This window comes from Ambystoma mexicanum, chromosome 10 (assembly GCF_040938575.1).
Source record: "Ambystoma mexicanum isolate Mex_15411 chromosome 10, UKY_AmexF1_1, whole genome shotgun sequence".
Taxonomy (NCBI): domain Eukaryota; kingdom Metazoa; phylum Chordata; class Amphibia; order Caudata; family Ambystomatidae; genus Ambystoma; species Ambystoma mexicanum.
The window spans coordinates 451,804,693-451,824,008 of NC_090932.1; the positions used below are offsets into that span (position 1 = coordinate 451,804,693).

Sequence of the window (19,316 nt, forward strand, 5' to 3'; positions counted from 1 at the left end):
TGCAGGAACCTAAGCTGACAGTAGTGCTGTGAGAACTCCTGGCCCTAAGCTTCAAGCACCCCCTGTGCGGTGCCAGCTGTCACTTGACCCCCCTCAGCCTCGTCGGATATCTGAGCGACTGCAAGGTTTACAGTTAAAGTCCTTTTCTTTGGTGAGCATCGGAGCAGCCAGCCTTGCACAAAAAGAGGGTGCTTCAACCGAACAAGACTGCCTCCAACCTGAAAGCCTCTTTTAGCAGTAAGGGTAAGTCTTGAACTCGGTGACCCCGCAGGGAACTGGCAGACGTACACTGCAGCAAACCTGCTTATTTCTGACGATGCACCGGGAACAGTCAAGATTTTACATGATTTGACTTGATATTTTCGGCCATGGCCGCAGCTTATAAGCTTGTCATCAGCACCGTGAACTGTTACAGCAGTGTTGTGATCGACCGTCGCCGCCAGCATGCCATACATTACTGCACTGGGAATTGTAAAGCTTTCCTGCATGGAGTGCAGTGCATGGTCGTGCATCATAGCATTTGTGCACAACTTCTGCAGGCCCCGGATATCCTTGCACAGGGCTGCAGGAAGGACAGGGTCATCCAAAGCAATGCAGTCTCTGAAAGTGGCCTTAGCACTGCACATGAGGACAATCACCAGGCTCTTCATCACAGCACGGCAAAGACCAAAAAAGCCTCTTCTGTTCAGGTCCCCTGCAGCCTGAAAGATATCACAGGGGAAGCCATCAATCTTGCCAGTGGAAAAACCAAGGAATTCTCCTTTGAGAAGCTCAAAAGCGCCACAAGCCATCATGTTACCTTCAGGAAGGGGAGGAAAGTGCGACCTGACTCTTTCAGCCGGAAATCAGCAGATTTTGATCTCATCTACGGCCACTTCAACTCAGATGAGAACTGTCCTCCCTTTGGCCTACTGCAAGGTGGGTCGGGGGAGGAGAAAGGGCCCCTGTCTCGCAGCACCTCACTGGAGCAGAATCTCAACACCATGACTTCCTTATATCTCCAGAACTTCTCGGAGGAGAGCCTGATTACCCAGATCCTGGAGAAACACAAACTCGACAGTTCTGCTTCTGGCGAGGATATCAAAATGTGCCTGGACATCTTACTCAAGTGTTCGGAGGACCTTAAAAAATGCACAGATATCATTAAGCAGTGCATCAAGAAGAAATCTGTGGGGGGTAGCAGCGGAGTAAGCAGCAATGATCCATTTGTTAACCCGGAGAGGATATATATGAATGTCATGGCAAGGCTGTCTTCCTACCTCAAAAAACTGCCCTTTGAACATGCACACACGGGCTGCACGGAGCCCAGTGACCTGGCAGAACTCGTTAACAGCCTGCACGGTTTGCAGCAGTCTCCCTTCTCGCCAATTTTCGGGCGTGACCAACCACCTAAGTATGAGGATGTTGTCCACTCCCCGCCACTACTGCAGCATCTGCTTCCGCCCACCACAGAGTTCAAAAATGTGCTTGCAGCTGATGCAGGGAACAAGGCATGCATTAAAAAACACAACAATGTCACTCCACCTAGCCTACCGCCAAAACTGAAGCATAGCAACATCCATCAGGTACAACAAAAAGCTGCCTATTCAGTCAGTACTACTTTACCTCAGTTGCTTCCCACTCAGTCTCCAGAGAATCTCTCCTCCAGGCTCGCTCTGCCTAAGAGCAAAGATATGATGTGCCGGGACTCCACTGAGTCTCTTTTCATAGAGGAGGACTCGGACCGGGAAAAAGTGCTGGGCTGGGAAATTAGGCTGCAGGATAAAAATGAACACCCAGCATCTTTGGCCGGTCACTGGACAACTGGGAAGCAAGAACTTTCCCAAAAAGACAGTGCCACCACTTTATCAGAAGATCAAGGGAAAGGCTATCAGAAGAGGACACTTGCCAACTCGGCTGCGAATTACCTGGGCGGGGGCACAAAGGAAGGCATCCTTGCTACGACACACAGCAAAGCCCCCTCAACTAGCTCGGCCACCAGTAAAGACCATGAAGAAATAGACAAGTTGCTGTTGGACTTGGAACACTTCTCGCGGAAAATAGAACACACGCTGAAGGAAGCCCCACTTGGGGGCAGCAGTCTTTCAGCATCGAAGGACCGCAATCTGACAGTAGGACAGTTTCAAAATGTCCCCACCGAATCTAAAGTTCAGTCCTCATTACCTGTGGAAAACAGCCCGTCGTCGACTTTGTCAAGAGTTAAGGAAACCAATGGACACAAAATGGATGAGGAGGACAGGACTCTGCTGCTGCGCATCCTTGAAAGCATTGAGGATTTTGCGCAGGAATTGGTGGAATGCCGGACTGGAACAGGCACCCTATCCAAAGAGAGGGAGGTAATGCAGATGCTGCAAGAAACATTGACACCTCCCACGCCATCGTATCCCCCGTCATCTCAGCAAAGCCACAAAGGGGCTGAAGCAAAGGACAAGGGACCCACTCTTCTAATCCAGCAGACCCCGGCAGTGATCAAGGTAAGATACAAACATCTTATGATCTTTTGCTACTACACTTTTGGCAGGGTCATGTTGCAAAGCATAGGAATGATTTGTCTGCACGTTCTATTCAACTTGCATCCTTTCAGACTGACCGATGAAACCTAGAAAAAAAGTTTCAGCCCTGAACTGGCATCTCAATTTCGTTATTTCCAATCACAGTAAAGGCATGTTCAGTAAGTTGTGCTTCATTGCAAATACACCTCACCTGTGCTATCACCATTTTTGTACATCCGATCTGCCACATAATGTTATAGAATATACTACAAAGTTTTCTTGTAATGTCATAGAATGTATTGTAAAGTGTTCTTGTGTAGTGCACTATCAGTCATGTTGCTGCCTGTTGGCACTATGTTGTCATACCTGTCGTTTTACCATACTGGGGTTTTTCACATTTATTTTATTTCACCAGCTTTTCTTTCACAACAGAAGCATTATTCATTGAAAGAAACTTGAAAGCATGGCACAAGAATAGAAAATATTTTGAATATCCCTATATTGAGTGGTGTGGCCAACTCACGTCCGTGGCCAAGCCAATAGTTGTCTCTTTTATATAGTAAAATGTGTTTTCTTCTTGCCGGACATTGACATCATAGGCTAAGGTTCTATTTATTTATATGTGTGTATATACAGGAGGCACAATGAATGCTCTTTTGCTCACAAAAGAGCATACAATAAATAAGAAATCAGATTTGATGGGAAACCACAAGCTTCTTATGATGGGATGTGTTTGAGGGACGTTCTGATCAGTTTGTGTAGGGGAGTAAATGGAACAGTCACAATGGACACTACATAAGTGGACATACATAGACTAAGGGCAATGAACTTTGGACATTTTTAAGTGCAGGTAGGCGATACGGCCAGCTGTGATCGGGATGGGCCTATGATGGGTGAAGTGCTATAGTGGAGACAGAGGAAGTGAGGAACAGAGGCAGGTTAGAGGTGAGCGAAAAATGTTAGCTGGCAGGCAGATGAGAGATAGGTTAAGAGGGTAACTCGGAGGCGAGGATTGAGGCTTTTCAAGGCATAAATTAGTTTTCAAAAATTGATTAGCAGAGTTTGCTAAATAAAATCTTCTTGATTAGCAGACAGACCCATTTGTTTAGCAATGTTGTACTAATATTGTTAATGTCACCAGAAGTTATTTAGACATGAAATGAGCAACAATACGGCAGTTTTACATACCACTGAATTAAGAAATTATTGAGAGTTGTCGGGCATTGCAAATTCTTTAAAATTCAGCTAAAGCTGCAGGTCAGGTAACTTAGTTTACCTATTCGACCTAAGAGAAAATCGCACTCAACCTATAGCAACGTAGGACAACAAATGTAAATGTGAATTCTGTAAATGGTGCATGTCACTACAAACACACTTTGCTTCGCACACTGCTGCCACCCAGAGGCAGTCATGCACAGTGACATTTTTATTTTACACACTGCAAAAAAAGTAAATGTTAAATAAAAGTTTCAAACATCCCTTGCAAATGGTACACTTCATAAAATCTGCTAAACTATGCGAGCGGGCTAAAAGACTCTACGAGCCCTGGATGAGTGTCTGTAAAATGTAAAAGGCTGGCTGCCTGAATGGAGACAAATAAATATGATTTAAAAAAGGCTCTGGAAACAGTTTGGCCAGCTGTCTTCCTGGATGGAACTATTGATCACTACTTGCGTAAACATCTAGTTAGCTTTGTGTATTCATTATGCAAGAGGAAAGAAAGACTATGCAGAGTGGATGGCGTACGTAGCAAGCAGAGAACTGGGCAAACTAGGTGGAATATTGTAGTTTGTGGTCATTTCACTTTCAGGTTAGCTGGTATAAAGCAACAGGGTGATAATATATAATGCCAAGGAGTATGGAATTGCTCATGGGTTGAGCACCTGTTGCACAAATGTATGCAACTAGCAAGTTACAGAACTAGGTTTGCCATCAAAACTATTTGAACGTGTTCTGTACATTTTCAAAATTTTTCACTCGTCAATATGATGCTATGAGATTTAGATACACTATCCTAAACTTTACTGTAAAGCATGGAGATGATGCAATGTTTTACAGTATCAGTACTGTAATTATGCAAAATGAAGCAATTTACTTTTGACGAATGGAATTACATGACTGTCTTTAAAAAAAAATATAACATTAACACATGTCTTTGCCAGACAGGATATAGAAAGCATAACAAAAGTATCACTAAAAGTATCATCCCGATTTCTTCTGGTTTGCAATTATTTGAAAAATACATTCTTGCTTAGCTATCCCACACAGGCCTTTGGCACTTAAGATTGAGGGAGATGATTACTGCTGCACTTACCCTCCATCAGCACTTGAAGTGAACAGAGAAAAGAGGGTGAACTGAGCACCAACGGCAAGAGAGGAATGCAGGGCAAGCTGGGCTTCATTGAACAGGGCAACTTAAATAGCTAGATTTGCTACACAAGTGTCAATTTGATTAGCAAACCTACAGAATTGCATAGCAAACTGCTATGCAACACTGCTTATTTTATGCCTTGCTTTTAGTTTAGTTTTGAACACATCTGAGAATTCCATGCAAGTGGAGCAAGAAGAGAGAAGGAGCGGAAGTGAGAGGAAGCACAGGGAGGGCGAGGAGCCACAAGGGTAGTCGAGGAGGCAGAGCGGATATTACGAGAAGGTTTGTAGGGTTGGATAGAGGAGGATAGACACAGTGATGGCTTATCCTGGATAGATTTGTGAATGAGGAGAAGACATTTAAATGTGGCCCAGTTTTGCATCGTCAGCCATCCAGTCTGGTGATGGTACGAGGAAGTAGGTGTGAAGTGAGGGAGTTAGAAGAGATCCCTGGTAGCAAAGTTAATGACCATGTCAAGAGGATAGACAGCAAAGTTGGGGAAACCAAAGAGGATGCTGGCCCAGTAGTCCAGTTTAGAGAAGAAGTATGGTTAGGAGTGTTGAAAGGAAGGAGGTGCCTAATTGTCCTAATATTCACGAGGTTGAGGCGAGCGCTGTTCCAGTTTTGGAGCTGAAAGTAGAGAAGGGTCATAGATGACATAGAGGTTTCTAGCTGAAGAAGAATTGGGGAAAGTGTCCGGTGGGAACTTGATAGGCAGGAGGAGGAAGAGATGAGAGAGAGATTTTGACTGTTTTGGTAGAGTTTAACATGCAAAGTCCTCCAATATTTAATGGCAGAGAGACAGTTGGACATTTTGATAGAGAGATCAGAGGAGAGTTCAGGAAAAGAGAAGATTTGGATGTAGTCTATGAAGAGTTGTACAAGAACCCAAAGAAGGAGATTAGTGCCCCAAGAGCAGAGGTGTAGAGTGTAAAGAGGAGTGGACCCAAGGCAAAGCCTTGTAGAACTCCAACAGTTAGTGGAGTGAGTTGAGCGATGTTGTTGCTCCAGGAGACAGAGAATTGGTAAAATGCCAAGTAGAATTCAATCCAAGCAAGGGCTTGATTACGAATCCCAAGAAGGAAGAGGGTATTAAGGAGATTAGACAGATTGACAGTGTCAAAGGCAGCAGACAGGCCTAGGAGAATTAGGACTGCACTGAAGGGTCTGGGGAAGGCCTTCAAGAATTGATTGGCACATGTCAATATATGAAATAAATAAAGCTTAAACTAAGAAGTGAAATTGTGAAAGCGTAAATAAATGGTAGAGCTTTTGAAGAAAACGGACGAGAATGTGTGGATTTTACCAGCTCTTACTTTGATCAAAACAGAAATAAGAATCTAAAACAACCAGTAGGGCCAGGAACTCACATTCAGATCACAAATGCAATGATTCCCGGCAAAGACTATTGATATTTAGAGGTGAATCAGAAATAGTAGCATGTTTTGTTTAATCAGAGAAAAAAAGTGATAAAATATTGAATTCGTTATCGAGAGATAATTGGAGCTTCACCGACATGATGATTTTTGATTGCCATCACATTCTTTGACCTAAAAACCTTGAGAAAGCCCCCCATGAACATACAAAGAAATGAAGGAAGGTACCACCACCTTCATGAAAATCTCATAACAGTTCAGACTTAGACACCTCTAACAGCATATAACACATACACATGAAACATTCTCAGGTGGGAATAGTGCTGGGATACCCCAACCTTTGGCACTCTGCAAGCAATGAACACTGGGTGGGTGATTTGCATGTCCCAGTGGACATCCATGAATATCAATGTCCTGTAGTCAAAAGAAGTGTTTTTCACAATTGCCAGTGTTTCAACTTAATTGTGTAACGCAGACTGTTTTATTCAAATGTTTCTTTCATTTTTCTTAGTCTCTTTGTCTTGGGTGCAGATCTGAACTTCTCCAGTTCTCTGGTAATGGAACCTGCCTGGATAGTGAAAGTAGCAAAACAATGAAAGAAAATGTTATTCAAGTTACAGCAGCAATTTTTTGCTTTTGTCTTGCGGCACCTAATTGGATGAGACACGCCTAGTTTTTGGTATTGGTTTTTGGTATTGGTTGTTATTCTCGTTTGACCACATGAGATTACTGTGCTGTGATACCAACGCTTGCTGCTTGCTGCTTGTCCGCTGTATGCATGAGTGTTTTCTTTCATTCTATTTGGATATTACTTTGGGTTCAGTTGTTGCCTTCGCGTGATTGCTGGATGGACTGCTTTCCTCCGGCGCCAGGGCATAATGTTAAATGTTAAAGGTATTTGTATTGCGCACCGTCACCAACAGAATTGGTCCCCAGGCGCTCTGGCGGATCTGTAAATGATAAGGTGGGGGTGGGTTAGTAAGGTGAAGAGGGAGTAGGATAGTGAGAGGAGTGCTGTTCTGTTGGCAGCTTCAACTCTGTATACACCAGATGCTGAGCTTTGGTGCGGGTATCGGGTCTGTGTGTTGCAGTGTTGTGAAGTGCATGCGGCTTGTTGTGCGAGAGATGGTTGTGTGAGTTTGAGTGAGATAAGTATGCAGAGTTTGAGCTTATATTGGTTAGTGGGTTACCTGACCTTTGGCATGCTAGCATTTGCAGTTCTGTCCCAGTGTGGCACCAGTTGACCCCCACAACTCTATCTGGATGCGGCGCAGGCCAATGTCTAGAATTCTATCTGGGCGTGGGCAAGCCAACATTCACAGTCCCGTCCAGATGCGGCGCAAGCTAGCGTCTAGAAATCTGTCCAGGTGTGGGCATGCTGTCATTCGCAGCCCTAGCTGGATTGAAGTGAACAGAGAAAAGAGGGTGAACTGAGCACCAACGGCAAGAGAGGAATACAGGGCAAGCTGGGCTCCAATGAACAGGGCAACTTAAATAGCTAGATTTGCTACACAAGTGTCAATTTGATTAGCAAACCTACAGAATTGCACAGGCTGGTGTTCACAATTCCAAGTGTGGCCCACACCAATATTCAAGTTTCATCTAGGCGCGGGCTTGCTATCCTTCAATCAGTCCCATCTAGATGCGACGCAGGCCAATGTCCACAATTCTAGGTGTGGCCTGTGCTAGTCTTCAGGTTTCGCATAGGTGCGGGCATGCTAACGCTCGAAGTCCTATCTAGATGCGACGCATGCTTATATTTCACTAATCTATCTAGGTGTGGGGATGTTGGCATTCAGCTTTCACCTAGGTGCGGGCATGCCAACAGTCACAGCCCTATCTAGATGTGATGCAGGCTGACATTCTCAATTCTGTCCAAATGTAGACATGTTAATATTCACAACTCCATCCAAGGGCGGGCATGCTAGCATTCAGAGTCCCCTCTAGATGCGACGCAGGCCAATGTCCTCTACTCCATCCAAGTGTGGCCATGCTAATATTCTCAATTCTATCTAAATGCATTTGCCGGTCTGGATATGGTGCGTCCGGTACGTGTGAGTGGGCGAGTCACTAGAGGGCTTTCGTCTGTGTCTAAGTATGTGTTCAGTCTCTGGACCCTTACTTTTGTGGCTATTTTCCATGATATTTTATGCTCTGTCGGGTGGTTAGTTCTTTGGTTTGAGTGTTTGTCCAGATTGAGAGTGGCCGGGATTGGAGTTATTTTCATCGTTGTTTTAATGTCTGCGCATTCTGGTGCGTCTCCCTTGTGGTTACCCTGTGAAGAGCCATGATTTGAGGAATTTCCTGAATGCTAGGTGGTTTGTTGTGTTCCGTATATTCTTGGGTAGGTCATTCCAGGTTTTGGGTGCCTGGTGGGAGAAAGAGGATCCTCTGAGTTTTTTCCTGATGTAGGGTTTTGGTTCCAGGCGTATGTCGGTGCTTGATCTTAGTGTTCTTGTCGGTTGATGTAGGCGTAGTTTGTCACTTAGGAATTCTGCGCCTTGTTTGTGTATTGCTCTGTGCGTGATGCATATGGACTTGAACTTTATTTGTTGTTTTAGTGGTAGCCAGTGTAGTATTTGTAGCGCGGGTGTGATGTGTTCTCTTTGGGGTAGCTTGAGGAGAAGTCTGGCTGCTGCATTTTGTATGCGTTGAAGTTTTTTTAGAAGACGTTCGGGCATGCCCAGGTATAGGCTGTTGGCATAGTCTACTCTGGACATGATCAGAGCGATGATGGTGAGTGTTTTGTTGGCGAACGACAGGAACGGTAGGATCCTTTTAGCTTCTCGCAGGAGGAAGAAACATTTCTTGATTACCGAGTTTACTTGTGGCTCTAGAGTGAGATTGTTATCCATCAGGACCCCTAGGTTTTTTACAGTTGATGATGGTTCTGGTGTGGCGCCGAGCTCTCTTGGCCAGGGGATGTAGTTTATGTCTCCTCCCTTTTTTGAAACGATCATTATCTCTGTTTTGCCTCGGTTGATTTTGAGATGTTTGAGGTTCATCCAGTTGAATATGTCACAAAGGCAATTCTCTAGTTTGGTGTTTTCTTCTCTGGTATCTTGTATGTTGAAGATGAGTATCGTCTGCGTAGTTGTAGCATGTGAGGCCATGTTTTTTGATGAGTTTGATCAGTAGGTGCATGTAGATGTTGAATAGCAGCGGGGAGAAGGATGAGACTTGTGGTACTCCACACGTGGATTCTCTGGGTTTGGATTTAAAAGGTTTCATCCATACTGTTTATGTTCTGTTTGTTAGGAAGGATTTGATCCATATTAGGGAAGTGTCTGTTATCCCTAGTCCTTCTAATCTCTTTATGAGGATGGTGTGGTTGACAGTGTCGAAAGCTGCAGACAGATCAAGGAGAATCAGGGCGGTACTGTTGTCCGAGTCTGCATTTGTTTTTAGGTCGTCCCATATTGAGAGGAGAGCTGATTCTGTTCCTCTCATGGGTCTGAAACCACCTTGTGCCTGGTCTAGTAGGCAATGCTCTTCTATGAATTCTTGGGTTGTTTGGTAGATGTACCTTTCTAGCAGTTTGGTTATGTAAGGTATGTTGGAGATGGGTCTATAGTCAGATAAGTAGTCTACGTTTCCTGTTGTGTCTTTGAGTAGCGGCTTGATGTAGGCTAATTTGAAGGCCTTTGGTACTTTACCTGTTCAGATTGAGAGGTTGAGGAGGTTCCTGTGGTATTCCATGGGGGTTCTTTGTTTGAGAATTGTTTTGTATATGTCCGGGGGGCAGAGGTCTTCAGGTGAGCCTGATTAGTTGCTTTGGTTTACCAGTTTGACGAAAGCCTCAACTGATATTTCTGGTAAGTATCGTAGCTTGTTTGCGTGTTCCTCGTCGGTGGGGTTTGCGCTGTCATCGCTTGGTCTGTTTTGAATTGTGTGTTGGATGGAAGTTATTTTGATTTTGAAGTGGTTTCCAAGGTCCTCGCAGAGTTTCATTGTTGGAATTGGCGTGTTGTTGCAGCCCGGTGGGTTTTTTATTTCGTTTAAGATTTTGAATAGTATTTTCTGGGCGTTTGGTGCTCTGAAGATTCGGTTGTCGTAATGTTTCCTCTTCGCTTTTTGTATTTCCTTTTTATATGAGCGGGTCTGTTGTAGGAATTTCAATTTGTTTGCAAAGGTGTTGTTGGTCCCCCATTCAGATTCTAGTTTCCGTTTTTTTTCTTTTCATGTCGCTGAGTAGTGGGGTGAACCACTTTGCTGTGGTTTTCTTACGTGATGGGTTGAAGGGCTTTTCTTTGGCGATGGCGTCTAGGGTTGTTGCGATCCAGGTATGAAGTAGGGCAACTTTTTTGTCTAGATCTGCTTCTTCCATGGTTGATGCTTGTGGTTTGCTGAGTTCTAGGAGTTCAGTTAGGTTGGAGTTTTTTATGGTTCTCCAATTTCTTTTCATCATGATGGGTCGTTTTTCTTGTTGCTTTTTTGTTGGAGCGGTCGTTGTGATTATGAATGGAATGATGAGGTGGTCGCTCCAAAGTATTTGAATTGGGGGTGCCGTGGTGATGAGATCCTTGTTGGCGAAGATTGCGTCAAGTGTGTGCTCTGCTGAGTGGGTTGCTCCTTTGACTAGTTGTTGTAGGTTCAAGGCTGCTAGTTGGGCGGTTAGAGATTTTTGTGTGGTTGTGGTTTCTTCGTCGAACCAGATGTTGAAATCTCTGAGGATGATCAGATGGTTGTACTTGATGGCTAGGATGGTGATTGCTTCTGTGAAAGCGTCTCTGAAAGTCGCCTCGTAGGTTGGTGGTCTGTAAATCAGTATGAATTTCAGGTTAGTTTTGGGGTTTACTGAAAGTCCTAGTATTAAGGATTCGCATTTCTCGATGTTTAGAGGATCTTCCATTTTGATGGCCAGTTGTTCCTTGTGGATGATCGCTAGCCCCCCCCCCCCTCTTTTGGATTTTCTGTTTGTTTGGATGCATTTGAAGTCTTCAGAGTCTTCAGGCAGGCAGTTGTTGAGGGTGATCTTGTAGTTGTCGTCTAGCCACTTTTCGGTTATAAATAGGATGTCTGTGCCTCCTTCTGAAAGGAGGTCGTATATTTCAGTTGAGTGTTTGGACATTGACCTTGCGTTTATTAGGTTGCAGTTGATTCTCTGTGTGAGATTTTGTTTTGAGGTTATTTGTTGTTCAAGTTTGTAGTTGTCTGTTCGTGGTGTTTCTGGGTTGATGTTGGTAGGATGAAGAACGGCGACAGCTGCTTCTTCATTGAAGCGGTCCAGTAGGTTGGTAACAGGGCTGATTATTCTTGGTGTTTCTGCTGTGATGCTGTTCGGGTGAAGATCAACGGTGGTTTCTTCATTGAGTCCGATTCTTGGGTGGGAGGTAGCATTGCTGGTTGTCATAACTAATAATAATATTAAACTAATGTTGTACTGCAAGCAGTTCAATTCAACCTTCAACTGTCCAGTCCGCATTTAGAGTCCTGTGGGCAACATACATCTGGTGCTTGTGATGCCAACAAAAAAAGGGTTTGCGGTAGACCGACACCAGATAGAGGATGCATTGATTATAAAAGGCTTACCACTAGTGACCCGAGTGTGCTGCTCAAGAGTCGTCCATTTGCTGAGATTGAGTAAAGACTTGAGAACAACCCACGAAAATAAACTATTTTTGTTAAAGTAATACGTACATTTATTTTTGGGTAGTTAAGGACACATACTAAACTTTGGTGGGCTAAAATAGACTATTATAGTCCACTGCTAACAGATACTACCCACGTGAGGCTGATGTGGGAAGAGCCGATGTGAGGATGGAGAGTTTTCCTTTGGGTGAATTGTTTGTGTTCAGTCTCAATTTTCAAAAGGTGTGGATATTTTATGTTACCATTTGTCTGGTGCCCATGAACCAATGGTGTTGCCTGATAATACTGTATGTTTATCTAAGAGAATTCCATTTCACAGCATGTCTTCTTGGGAGAATCAGTGGGCGGCTGCAGTGAGTTCTTTGGGTTTGCTTAGATGTCATGCATGACAGCCAGTGATGTGCTCTCATCACAGTGCTGTGCTTTTGTTGCTGTATCTGATGGGTGTTATTGGAGCAGTGAAGGTGTTGGGTCATGATGAGGAACTGGTTGGTGATCACACGGTTTGATTCCGGTGGCTGGAAATAAGGTCTTCCTTCCAGGTCCACCCAAATGCAGAATTGATCAAAGCCTGCAACGTGCACCTTGAACAACTGTTCCAGTCCCTCTGACAGGCCCGTCCATCCAGATCATGGTTTAGAAACGAAGAAAGGCTTGGAGAATGCTTTATCTGGTTGAACAATAAAGACAATCAAGAAAACCATGTACAGTTTACTAATACAATAGCCATACAAAACCTGTCATTTCTTGACTTGTACAACACCTATTAAAATGGATTATGTATACCACTCTGTTTCGGAAAGACACTGATCATAATATGACTCTTTACTATTAGAGTCAACACCCAAAATCCCTTAAGGGTAATCTACCTTAGACTTTGGAGAAACTTCTTCGAAAAGGAAGATTATTTAATACAGGCGAATAACACGAACATTACATCTCCTTGAAAGATTATATCCAAAAGAGCTTGTGAACAGATCAGTAAACACGGCAAGATATTATGACAGAGCAACCTTACTGACACCTGAACAACACCATGAGATCACATACAGACTAACCTGTATAACTGCGTTCACTCCACGCAGCTCGCAAATCCAGGCCGCCATCAAAAAAATATTGCCCATTGATTGAAAATGTGGACGTTGGAAAGGAATCGCCACGGTTTGTTTGAAAAAGAAATAAATTAAGACGGCATCGAGTGTATGCCAGGCGTTAACCAATAATAGACCCATTAACCCACTGAATTATGGGGCTGCCTAAAATAGTTGGACATTACCATTGTGAACAATGCAGTGTATCGATACACTAAAACCAGTGATCATAGCTAGTCTTCCCATCCACCAAAGCAGGTTTCAACGAGAACATATTAGTGTGCACTAGCACATGGAGCGTATCTTATGCGCAGAATGGAATTACCAGATTAAATGATCCCAACTAACCTGATGACTCAAAGAATATGGCAAAGCAGCTCAAATAGCGTAGGGAAATCTAGTGATCATACAAAATGCATCTCACTGTCGTCCAATTTTTTATTACAAAAATACTTTAGACTTCAATATCTATCAGCTATGACATCATCCTATGTGGCAAACAAAGCCTATCAAGTGGAGGGATTAGTTAAGGGAACATGTATACTTATAGTATGTATAAGTGTTAATAACATTATTGGCTGCCCCTTATCTGTTAGGCATGCCTCAAACTACCCCTAAAATATGTATAAAATACTGATTATAGCAAAATACTAACAGATTGGCTTTTGCAATACTATATAGCATGCTGCTCCATAACCACTCATGATTGGTTGGCATAGCCTCCCAATCTTGGACATTCGGCTCGCTAGCAGCACATGAACAAAACGAAACCCAGGTGCAGAGAACAACATCAGTCCACTTCCCACGTTGATCAATTAGCCAAACATCTCATCGGTTAGGCCACATGCCAAGGCTTCTACTTTATAGTTGACCTTGCTGGTAGTTTTCTTCTCTGGGACCTTCAAGGGAGTCGGGGCACACCAGCTTCGTCTGAGCCCTAATGAATAGACCCTGTCTTCTGTTCTTGCACCACGTGTTAGTAGACCACGAATTTCTCCATTTCGTCCTTTTCATTATTGCTATTTGATTTAATTGTGCTGGGTGCCATTACTCCTTTTAGCCCCTGGAGACTTGGTCGTTCCACCTTACATATGCTTTTTGCATATTTTAATTGTCCAATACTTGGCACCTGCAGATGTATTCTGCTTAATGTAACAGAAATGTGCCCTTCGTTCATATCTTATCCTGGTTAACTCCCTTTGTACTTTCCAATTGTGTCCTGCGTCGTGAAGCAGAATTAAAAACCAGAGGTTGGCTTGAGGGAAACCCCACCGAATTAAAAACCAGAGGTTGGCTTGAGGGAAACCCCACATGCCCAAAAGGAGTCCAGAAATGTGACAAATTACTGCCTTTTTTATTAATTCAAAAGCAGGGATGAACACACAGACTTCTGCAGCGTCCAAATGCACCCTCAACTCATTACAGGTTGGTAGTGAGGTTTTATTCCACTGTGACATCACAACCAAAAGTTACATTTCTGGACCTTAGGCGAGATGGTATTGGGTGAACAATATAGGTATAAACCTATATTTTATAGGGATGAATGATCTGATTGATCAGGCCATATCGGGTGGCTCTGCCTGGCACCTCCCACAAGAGTACAGTGTGAGCTTTCTCAGTTTGGCAAAATGACCAGCACATGAGTACTATGATTGGTGGAGAGAATGGCTTTGGGGTACCGCCTGTTCCCCACTAAAGTTACCACTTCTCTGACTCCTCTGGCCCTGAGGAAGGACATTCCCGCCTCCAACTTCATGCTGTTACATTTTTGCATCTTCTGTCTTCAGTTTGATGGGAACAACAGTTTCTGCTTGCCTCAGATGAATGGGCCTTGTTCCCCAGGTTCCGATCACATGTGTAGGGACTGCAGAATTGAGCTCTCTGCTTGCATTTATGAAGAATTTCAGCTCCCAGCCCTTGCAGGTGTTCTATCTTTTCTGTTGACTCGAAACACTCTCTCTCAGCTTCCTTGACAAGGCTGGGCACAGTGACTGCACTGCCAGCTCGGCTTTGCGTTTCTCAGGGAAATCGGTGTGTGAGGCCTCTCCCTGTGTTTTGAGCCTCTCCAATGTCTTCCATTAATTTCAATGCAGCTGTGGCTTCCATCTTTATTTTCCATAGTTGTTCATGTTAGTTGCTTTTAGGTTTATGTAAGCAGTTTGTGTGTTCTTTTGCCCCTGGCTAATGCCTCTACATGTGTGTTCAGCCATGTCGCCTCTTCATGATTACACTGGTGATGTCATCCCGTTATGGTCTGTAGGGCTGCTTCAGTGGGTGGCATCTGTCATCTTGGGGGTATGCCTGTTGGGGGGAGGGTTTGAGGCCCCCTCAACAGTCATTCTTAGTCTTAGTAAAAACAGATATTCTTTGTTCTTGGCACAAAACTGTTTCTGCATCATCTCCTAGTCCTGCAGCCTCTGTTTGTCTCTGAGGGAGTTTCAGCATGTTTCCGATGTCCATCTTTTCATCATGGCCGCTCTATTCACGTTATAGTTTCTATTGCAGCAAGCTTCTATATGTCTAATCTACTTTGCGTCTCTGCATATATGTATGTGAGAGGATTCAATTCAACACTACAGCTAAGTCAACGCCTAGTCTATAATACTGAATGAAAACCCTTATTGATATATCTTTAGGTCCAGTTCATGCGTTCTGGATGACTACCCCTATATAACACCCCTCTCTTGGAATCCCCCTGACCCCACTGAGCCAAGAAGTAGTTCTGTTTTGCAAGTTTAAAAGGTTTATTTGATAAATTAAAATATATATATATATCACACTTTATAATAAATTAATAATTGACTAGCACACTTAATCTGATATGATAAAGATTAACAACGGAGAATCTGGCACTAACACGCTTCTTTACAATCACTAATGAGTTGACATGAAATGGATAAGATAGCACACTGGTAAATAGGTACAGAAGTATAATGTGGTAGAGAATGCTTTATAGAGTTCAACTGGATGTAATGTTGAATGAAAATGCAATACAGAAAATACTCAATATGATTTCAACAAACAAGGTAATCACTTTTCTCTGGCAATCCCCTCCCCCCCTTGATGCAATGCAAGGAAATGGAAGGAAGCACACAGTTCTCAGAAATGCAATCAAATGTGATTCAGTTCAATCCCAGCAAGCTTACAGAAAACAGATAGGAGTTTTGAAAACACAGGCCCAAATGCTTTGATATGTGCTAGCAATGGATGAGAAATATGCTGGAAATGCTTTTAATTCCCTTTCAGAGGTTCAGGGTGAGTGGTATCTAGTTAATATTAGTCCAGGCTCACACTAGCAATGATGCAGGGATAGTTAGCAGGTTAAACGAATTTCTGGCAAATGGAAGGCAAACAGCAGCAGTTTTTACATGTGAAGAAATTTGCAAATCGCGGCAAAGTTCCCGCGTGCGTTTTCCGCGATTGCGGTAAAACTATAAGGGGTAGGAATGTGGTTCTTGGTGCGATTCAAAGCTAAGATTCTAAACTTTCAAATGAAAGTTACTGCAAGTCTCTAGCACAAACGGTCGCAGAGTTATGACCGATTTAATAGAGGTTGTTTTTGGTTTTGCAAATTTTAAAAGCTCAAAATGACAAGTGCAGCTTGCAACTAGAAAATGACAAGTGACAGCTTTACAAATGACAGGTGACAGTTAGGAGGCAGTTCTACTTAGATTAAATAGATTGAATTATATTATTTTAACTAGGAGATTGGTTCTGCACAGTTTTCTAGGTACTCACACTATATTCTTGAGTGAAATGGGCCTCGCCATGGATCTGGTCAGGTTTTAAACTCGCCTCTGGACTCTGCACTTCACAGTGATCTGGGTCAGCTCTCTCTGGTTCTCTGGTCTGGGTCTCTAGTTCTGGATAGATTGAAGTCTCTAGTTTGGCTCTCTGGAGGTTTGATGGAGGTAAAGTATGGATTTTTCCGGCAGAGCTTCCAGCGGCAGATGGATTTGAAAGTCCCTATCTGTCCTGTCTGTCTGCTTTTATGTGTTTAGAATGTGGGTGTGTTCTAGCATCACTGACCCTACCTCTCTCTCAGCTTCTAATTGGTCAAACTTCCATTTCTCATTTGATTGGGGAAAGAAGTGTGTGTCAGCGTGATGTCATTTTATGGCTTGCAGAGAGTTCACTCCTCCTGTCAACTTACACACAAATCTAGATTTGAAACAAATACATATTTGCAGAGGTACATATTGTTTTAAAATCATATGCACCCATCATGCATTACAGGAGGTATACCCTGTTCAAACTCTGCTCTTCCTGGGAGCTTGCATTCAGAAATGGCACATATTTCACTTTTTAACTGATTTTGCAATTTCTGACATTGACCCAACTTTACATACATGTGCGCAGGGAGTATGGACATTAACTGATGAAGTTTCAGATTTTTAACATGCATACATTTAGAGTAATATCCACTTTTCCGCTGACACCCCCCTGAACATACCACCGGTTCTAAAAACCTCTTAAACTGTGGGCAGAAAAATCACAAGAATTATGGTATCATTTATAAAATTTTCACATGTCCGCTCTATGAATGATCCATCTTTTTAAAGTTATGTTCTGGCTCCAAAGGGGTGTGGTTTCCTCTCAGCATAAGGTAGAAATACTGGTTTATCCAGTTCTGCCAAGCCAGCTTCTCTCACAGGCAGTGCCCCTCCCAGCTTCTGCCAAGAGGAAGCTACATTTTACGACCGCTGTAATAAAACCTTTGCCTGAGTCAAGACAGGCTTTGTTCAGAGCTCCTGTAGAGCACAGGTAATTCAATTATCAGATAGATGGCATATCCTTAGTGTGAGCAGCAAAAGGGCAGCTAGGCCTGGGAACACAGCTGTGACTCAAGTTTCACTCCTGATGGGGGTAGTTGCCAGGCAAATTGGAATCTCTTTAAGCTGTCATTTCTGTTCCCCAGTTTCTGCATTCAAATAAAACTAAACATTTTCACATATGCAGCTAGAAGGCTGATTCTAAGTGCAAAACTATGACATTTCAACAGTTACAAAGGCATGTGACACCAAACATAGGTCACTCATTTAATCTAAACATTTTCGATTTTAGTGTCTTTAAATCCAGTGCAACTTAAACTGCTGTAATCCACAGCTCAGCCAGTCTTGTTATAAACCTTCAAGTCACTTCAGAATATCACTTTACATTGTATCCACCTCTCAGTAAGTCTTTCTTTAGCCTGCTTTGGGTTCATTCAGTTTTACACAAAAAAGTAAAATCTGGTGTGGTTTTAAAATGCCGGCTTTTGGATAGTGGTGAGTACTGGTACTGCACCCATTTTTGAGATTTAAGAAATGAATTACCCACCATTCTAGGTTGCAATTGGCAATCAGCATTGCCATTCCCAATGGTTTCAGACTACTGTGCGGGTAGTCCAATGGTGGTTTTAAAGCGCTTTGAAGCTAACCGGCGCTACTGTTTTTCCTTTGGCAACCCATTTCCCTCATGGCAACCCGGCCTTTCATTCTCGCACTGGTGGGTGGCAAGTGAGGCAACCATTTCGGTGTGCGCACAAACTGCGCAGCTTTCCTGGATTTCGGCGCACATTTGGGTTTTCCGCCATCTTGAATTTTCTAAGCCCACAGCACCAAATGTTGTGGCATGATAGCTTAAACGTGGGTCAGGACACCCAACAAGCCCCCCCACGCGACTGCACTTTGAATTTGAGTCGATGGGGAGTCGCGTGCCCAAGGGTTTTGACCCACGCACCGGTCTGTCCGCATAATCTTCTTCCTCTTCTGTAGATGGCATAGTTCAGCATCTTCTTCTCCATCCGGTACTGATCGATCAGTTCTCCTCGCCGGTCCTGATGGGAATATTGGGCGGTCCACTGGGCCCATTGGATCTTCGTTCCCGGTCTCCGGATCGCCCTCCTTGGCCCGTCTTCAGGTTTTCTTTCTCCTAGGACGACAAAGGAAGAGCGGCAATACCTACTCATAGACTTTTTCCACCACTGTTGAGATAGTGGGGCAGCATATGCATTTCATCATCACGAAACATTACATTCTTATTTTGAAAAAATAAAAACAGTATAACTAAGAGACAGTTTCATGCAAATCACAATATTTTAGAGACTAGATGTGGTATGTTTTATGGTTGGAACTGAATTAGTCTGAGACAGTACCCGCTAGGATTCCAGAGGATTCCTCCAGTTGTTGCAGAGTGTGCCTGGGATGGCAACATTTCAACTGGTTTATGTGGACCCACTTGTCTTCCCCCTCTGCCGAACCGCCTTTGGGGACGTGGATTTTGTAGGCCACAGGTGAGATCTTGTCGATGATCTCAAAGGGTCCTTTCCATGTAGGCAAAAATTTGCGCTGCTTGGCCTGGTTCCTTTGGAAGTTGTATAGATAGACCCGGTCCCCCACCTGATATTCCTTCC

At 43.6% G+C, this 19,316-nt stretch overlaps 1 protein-coding gene across 1 annotated transcript in view; it reads left to right on the plus strand.

Annotated features, from left to right (window-relative positions):
* The first annotated feature begins 224 nt into the window (after nt 1–224).
* Nucleotides 225–19,316, plus strand: part of PPP2R3A (protein phosphatase 2 regulatory subunit B''alpha) — a 564,984-nt gene continuing 545,892 nt past the window's right edge. Inside the window, exon 1 of the mRNA XM_069618015.1 lies at nt 225–2,474. Coding sequence (XP_069474116.1) covers nt 369–2,474 — 2,106 coding nt within the window. The 5' untranslated portion in view covers nt 225–368. The remainder of the gene's footprint in view (nt 2,475–19,316) is intronic.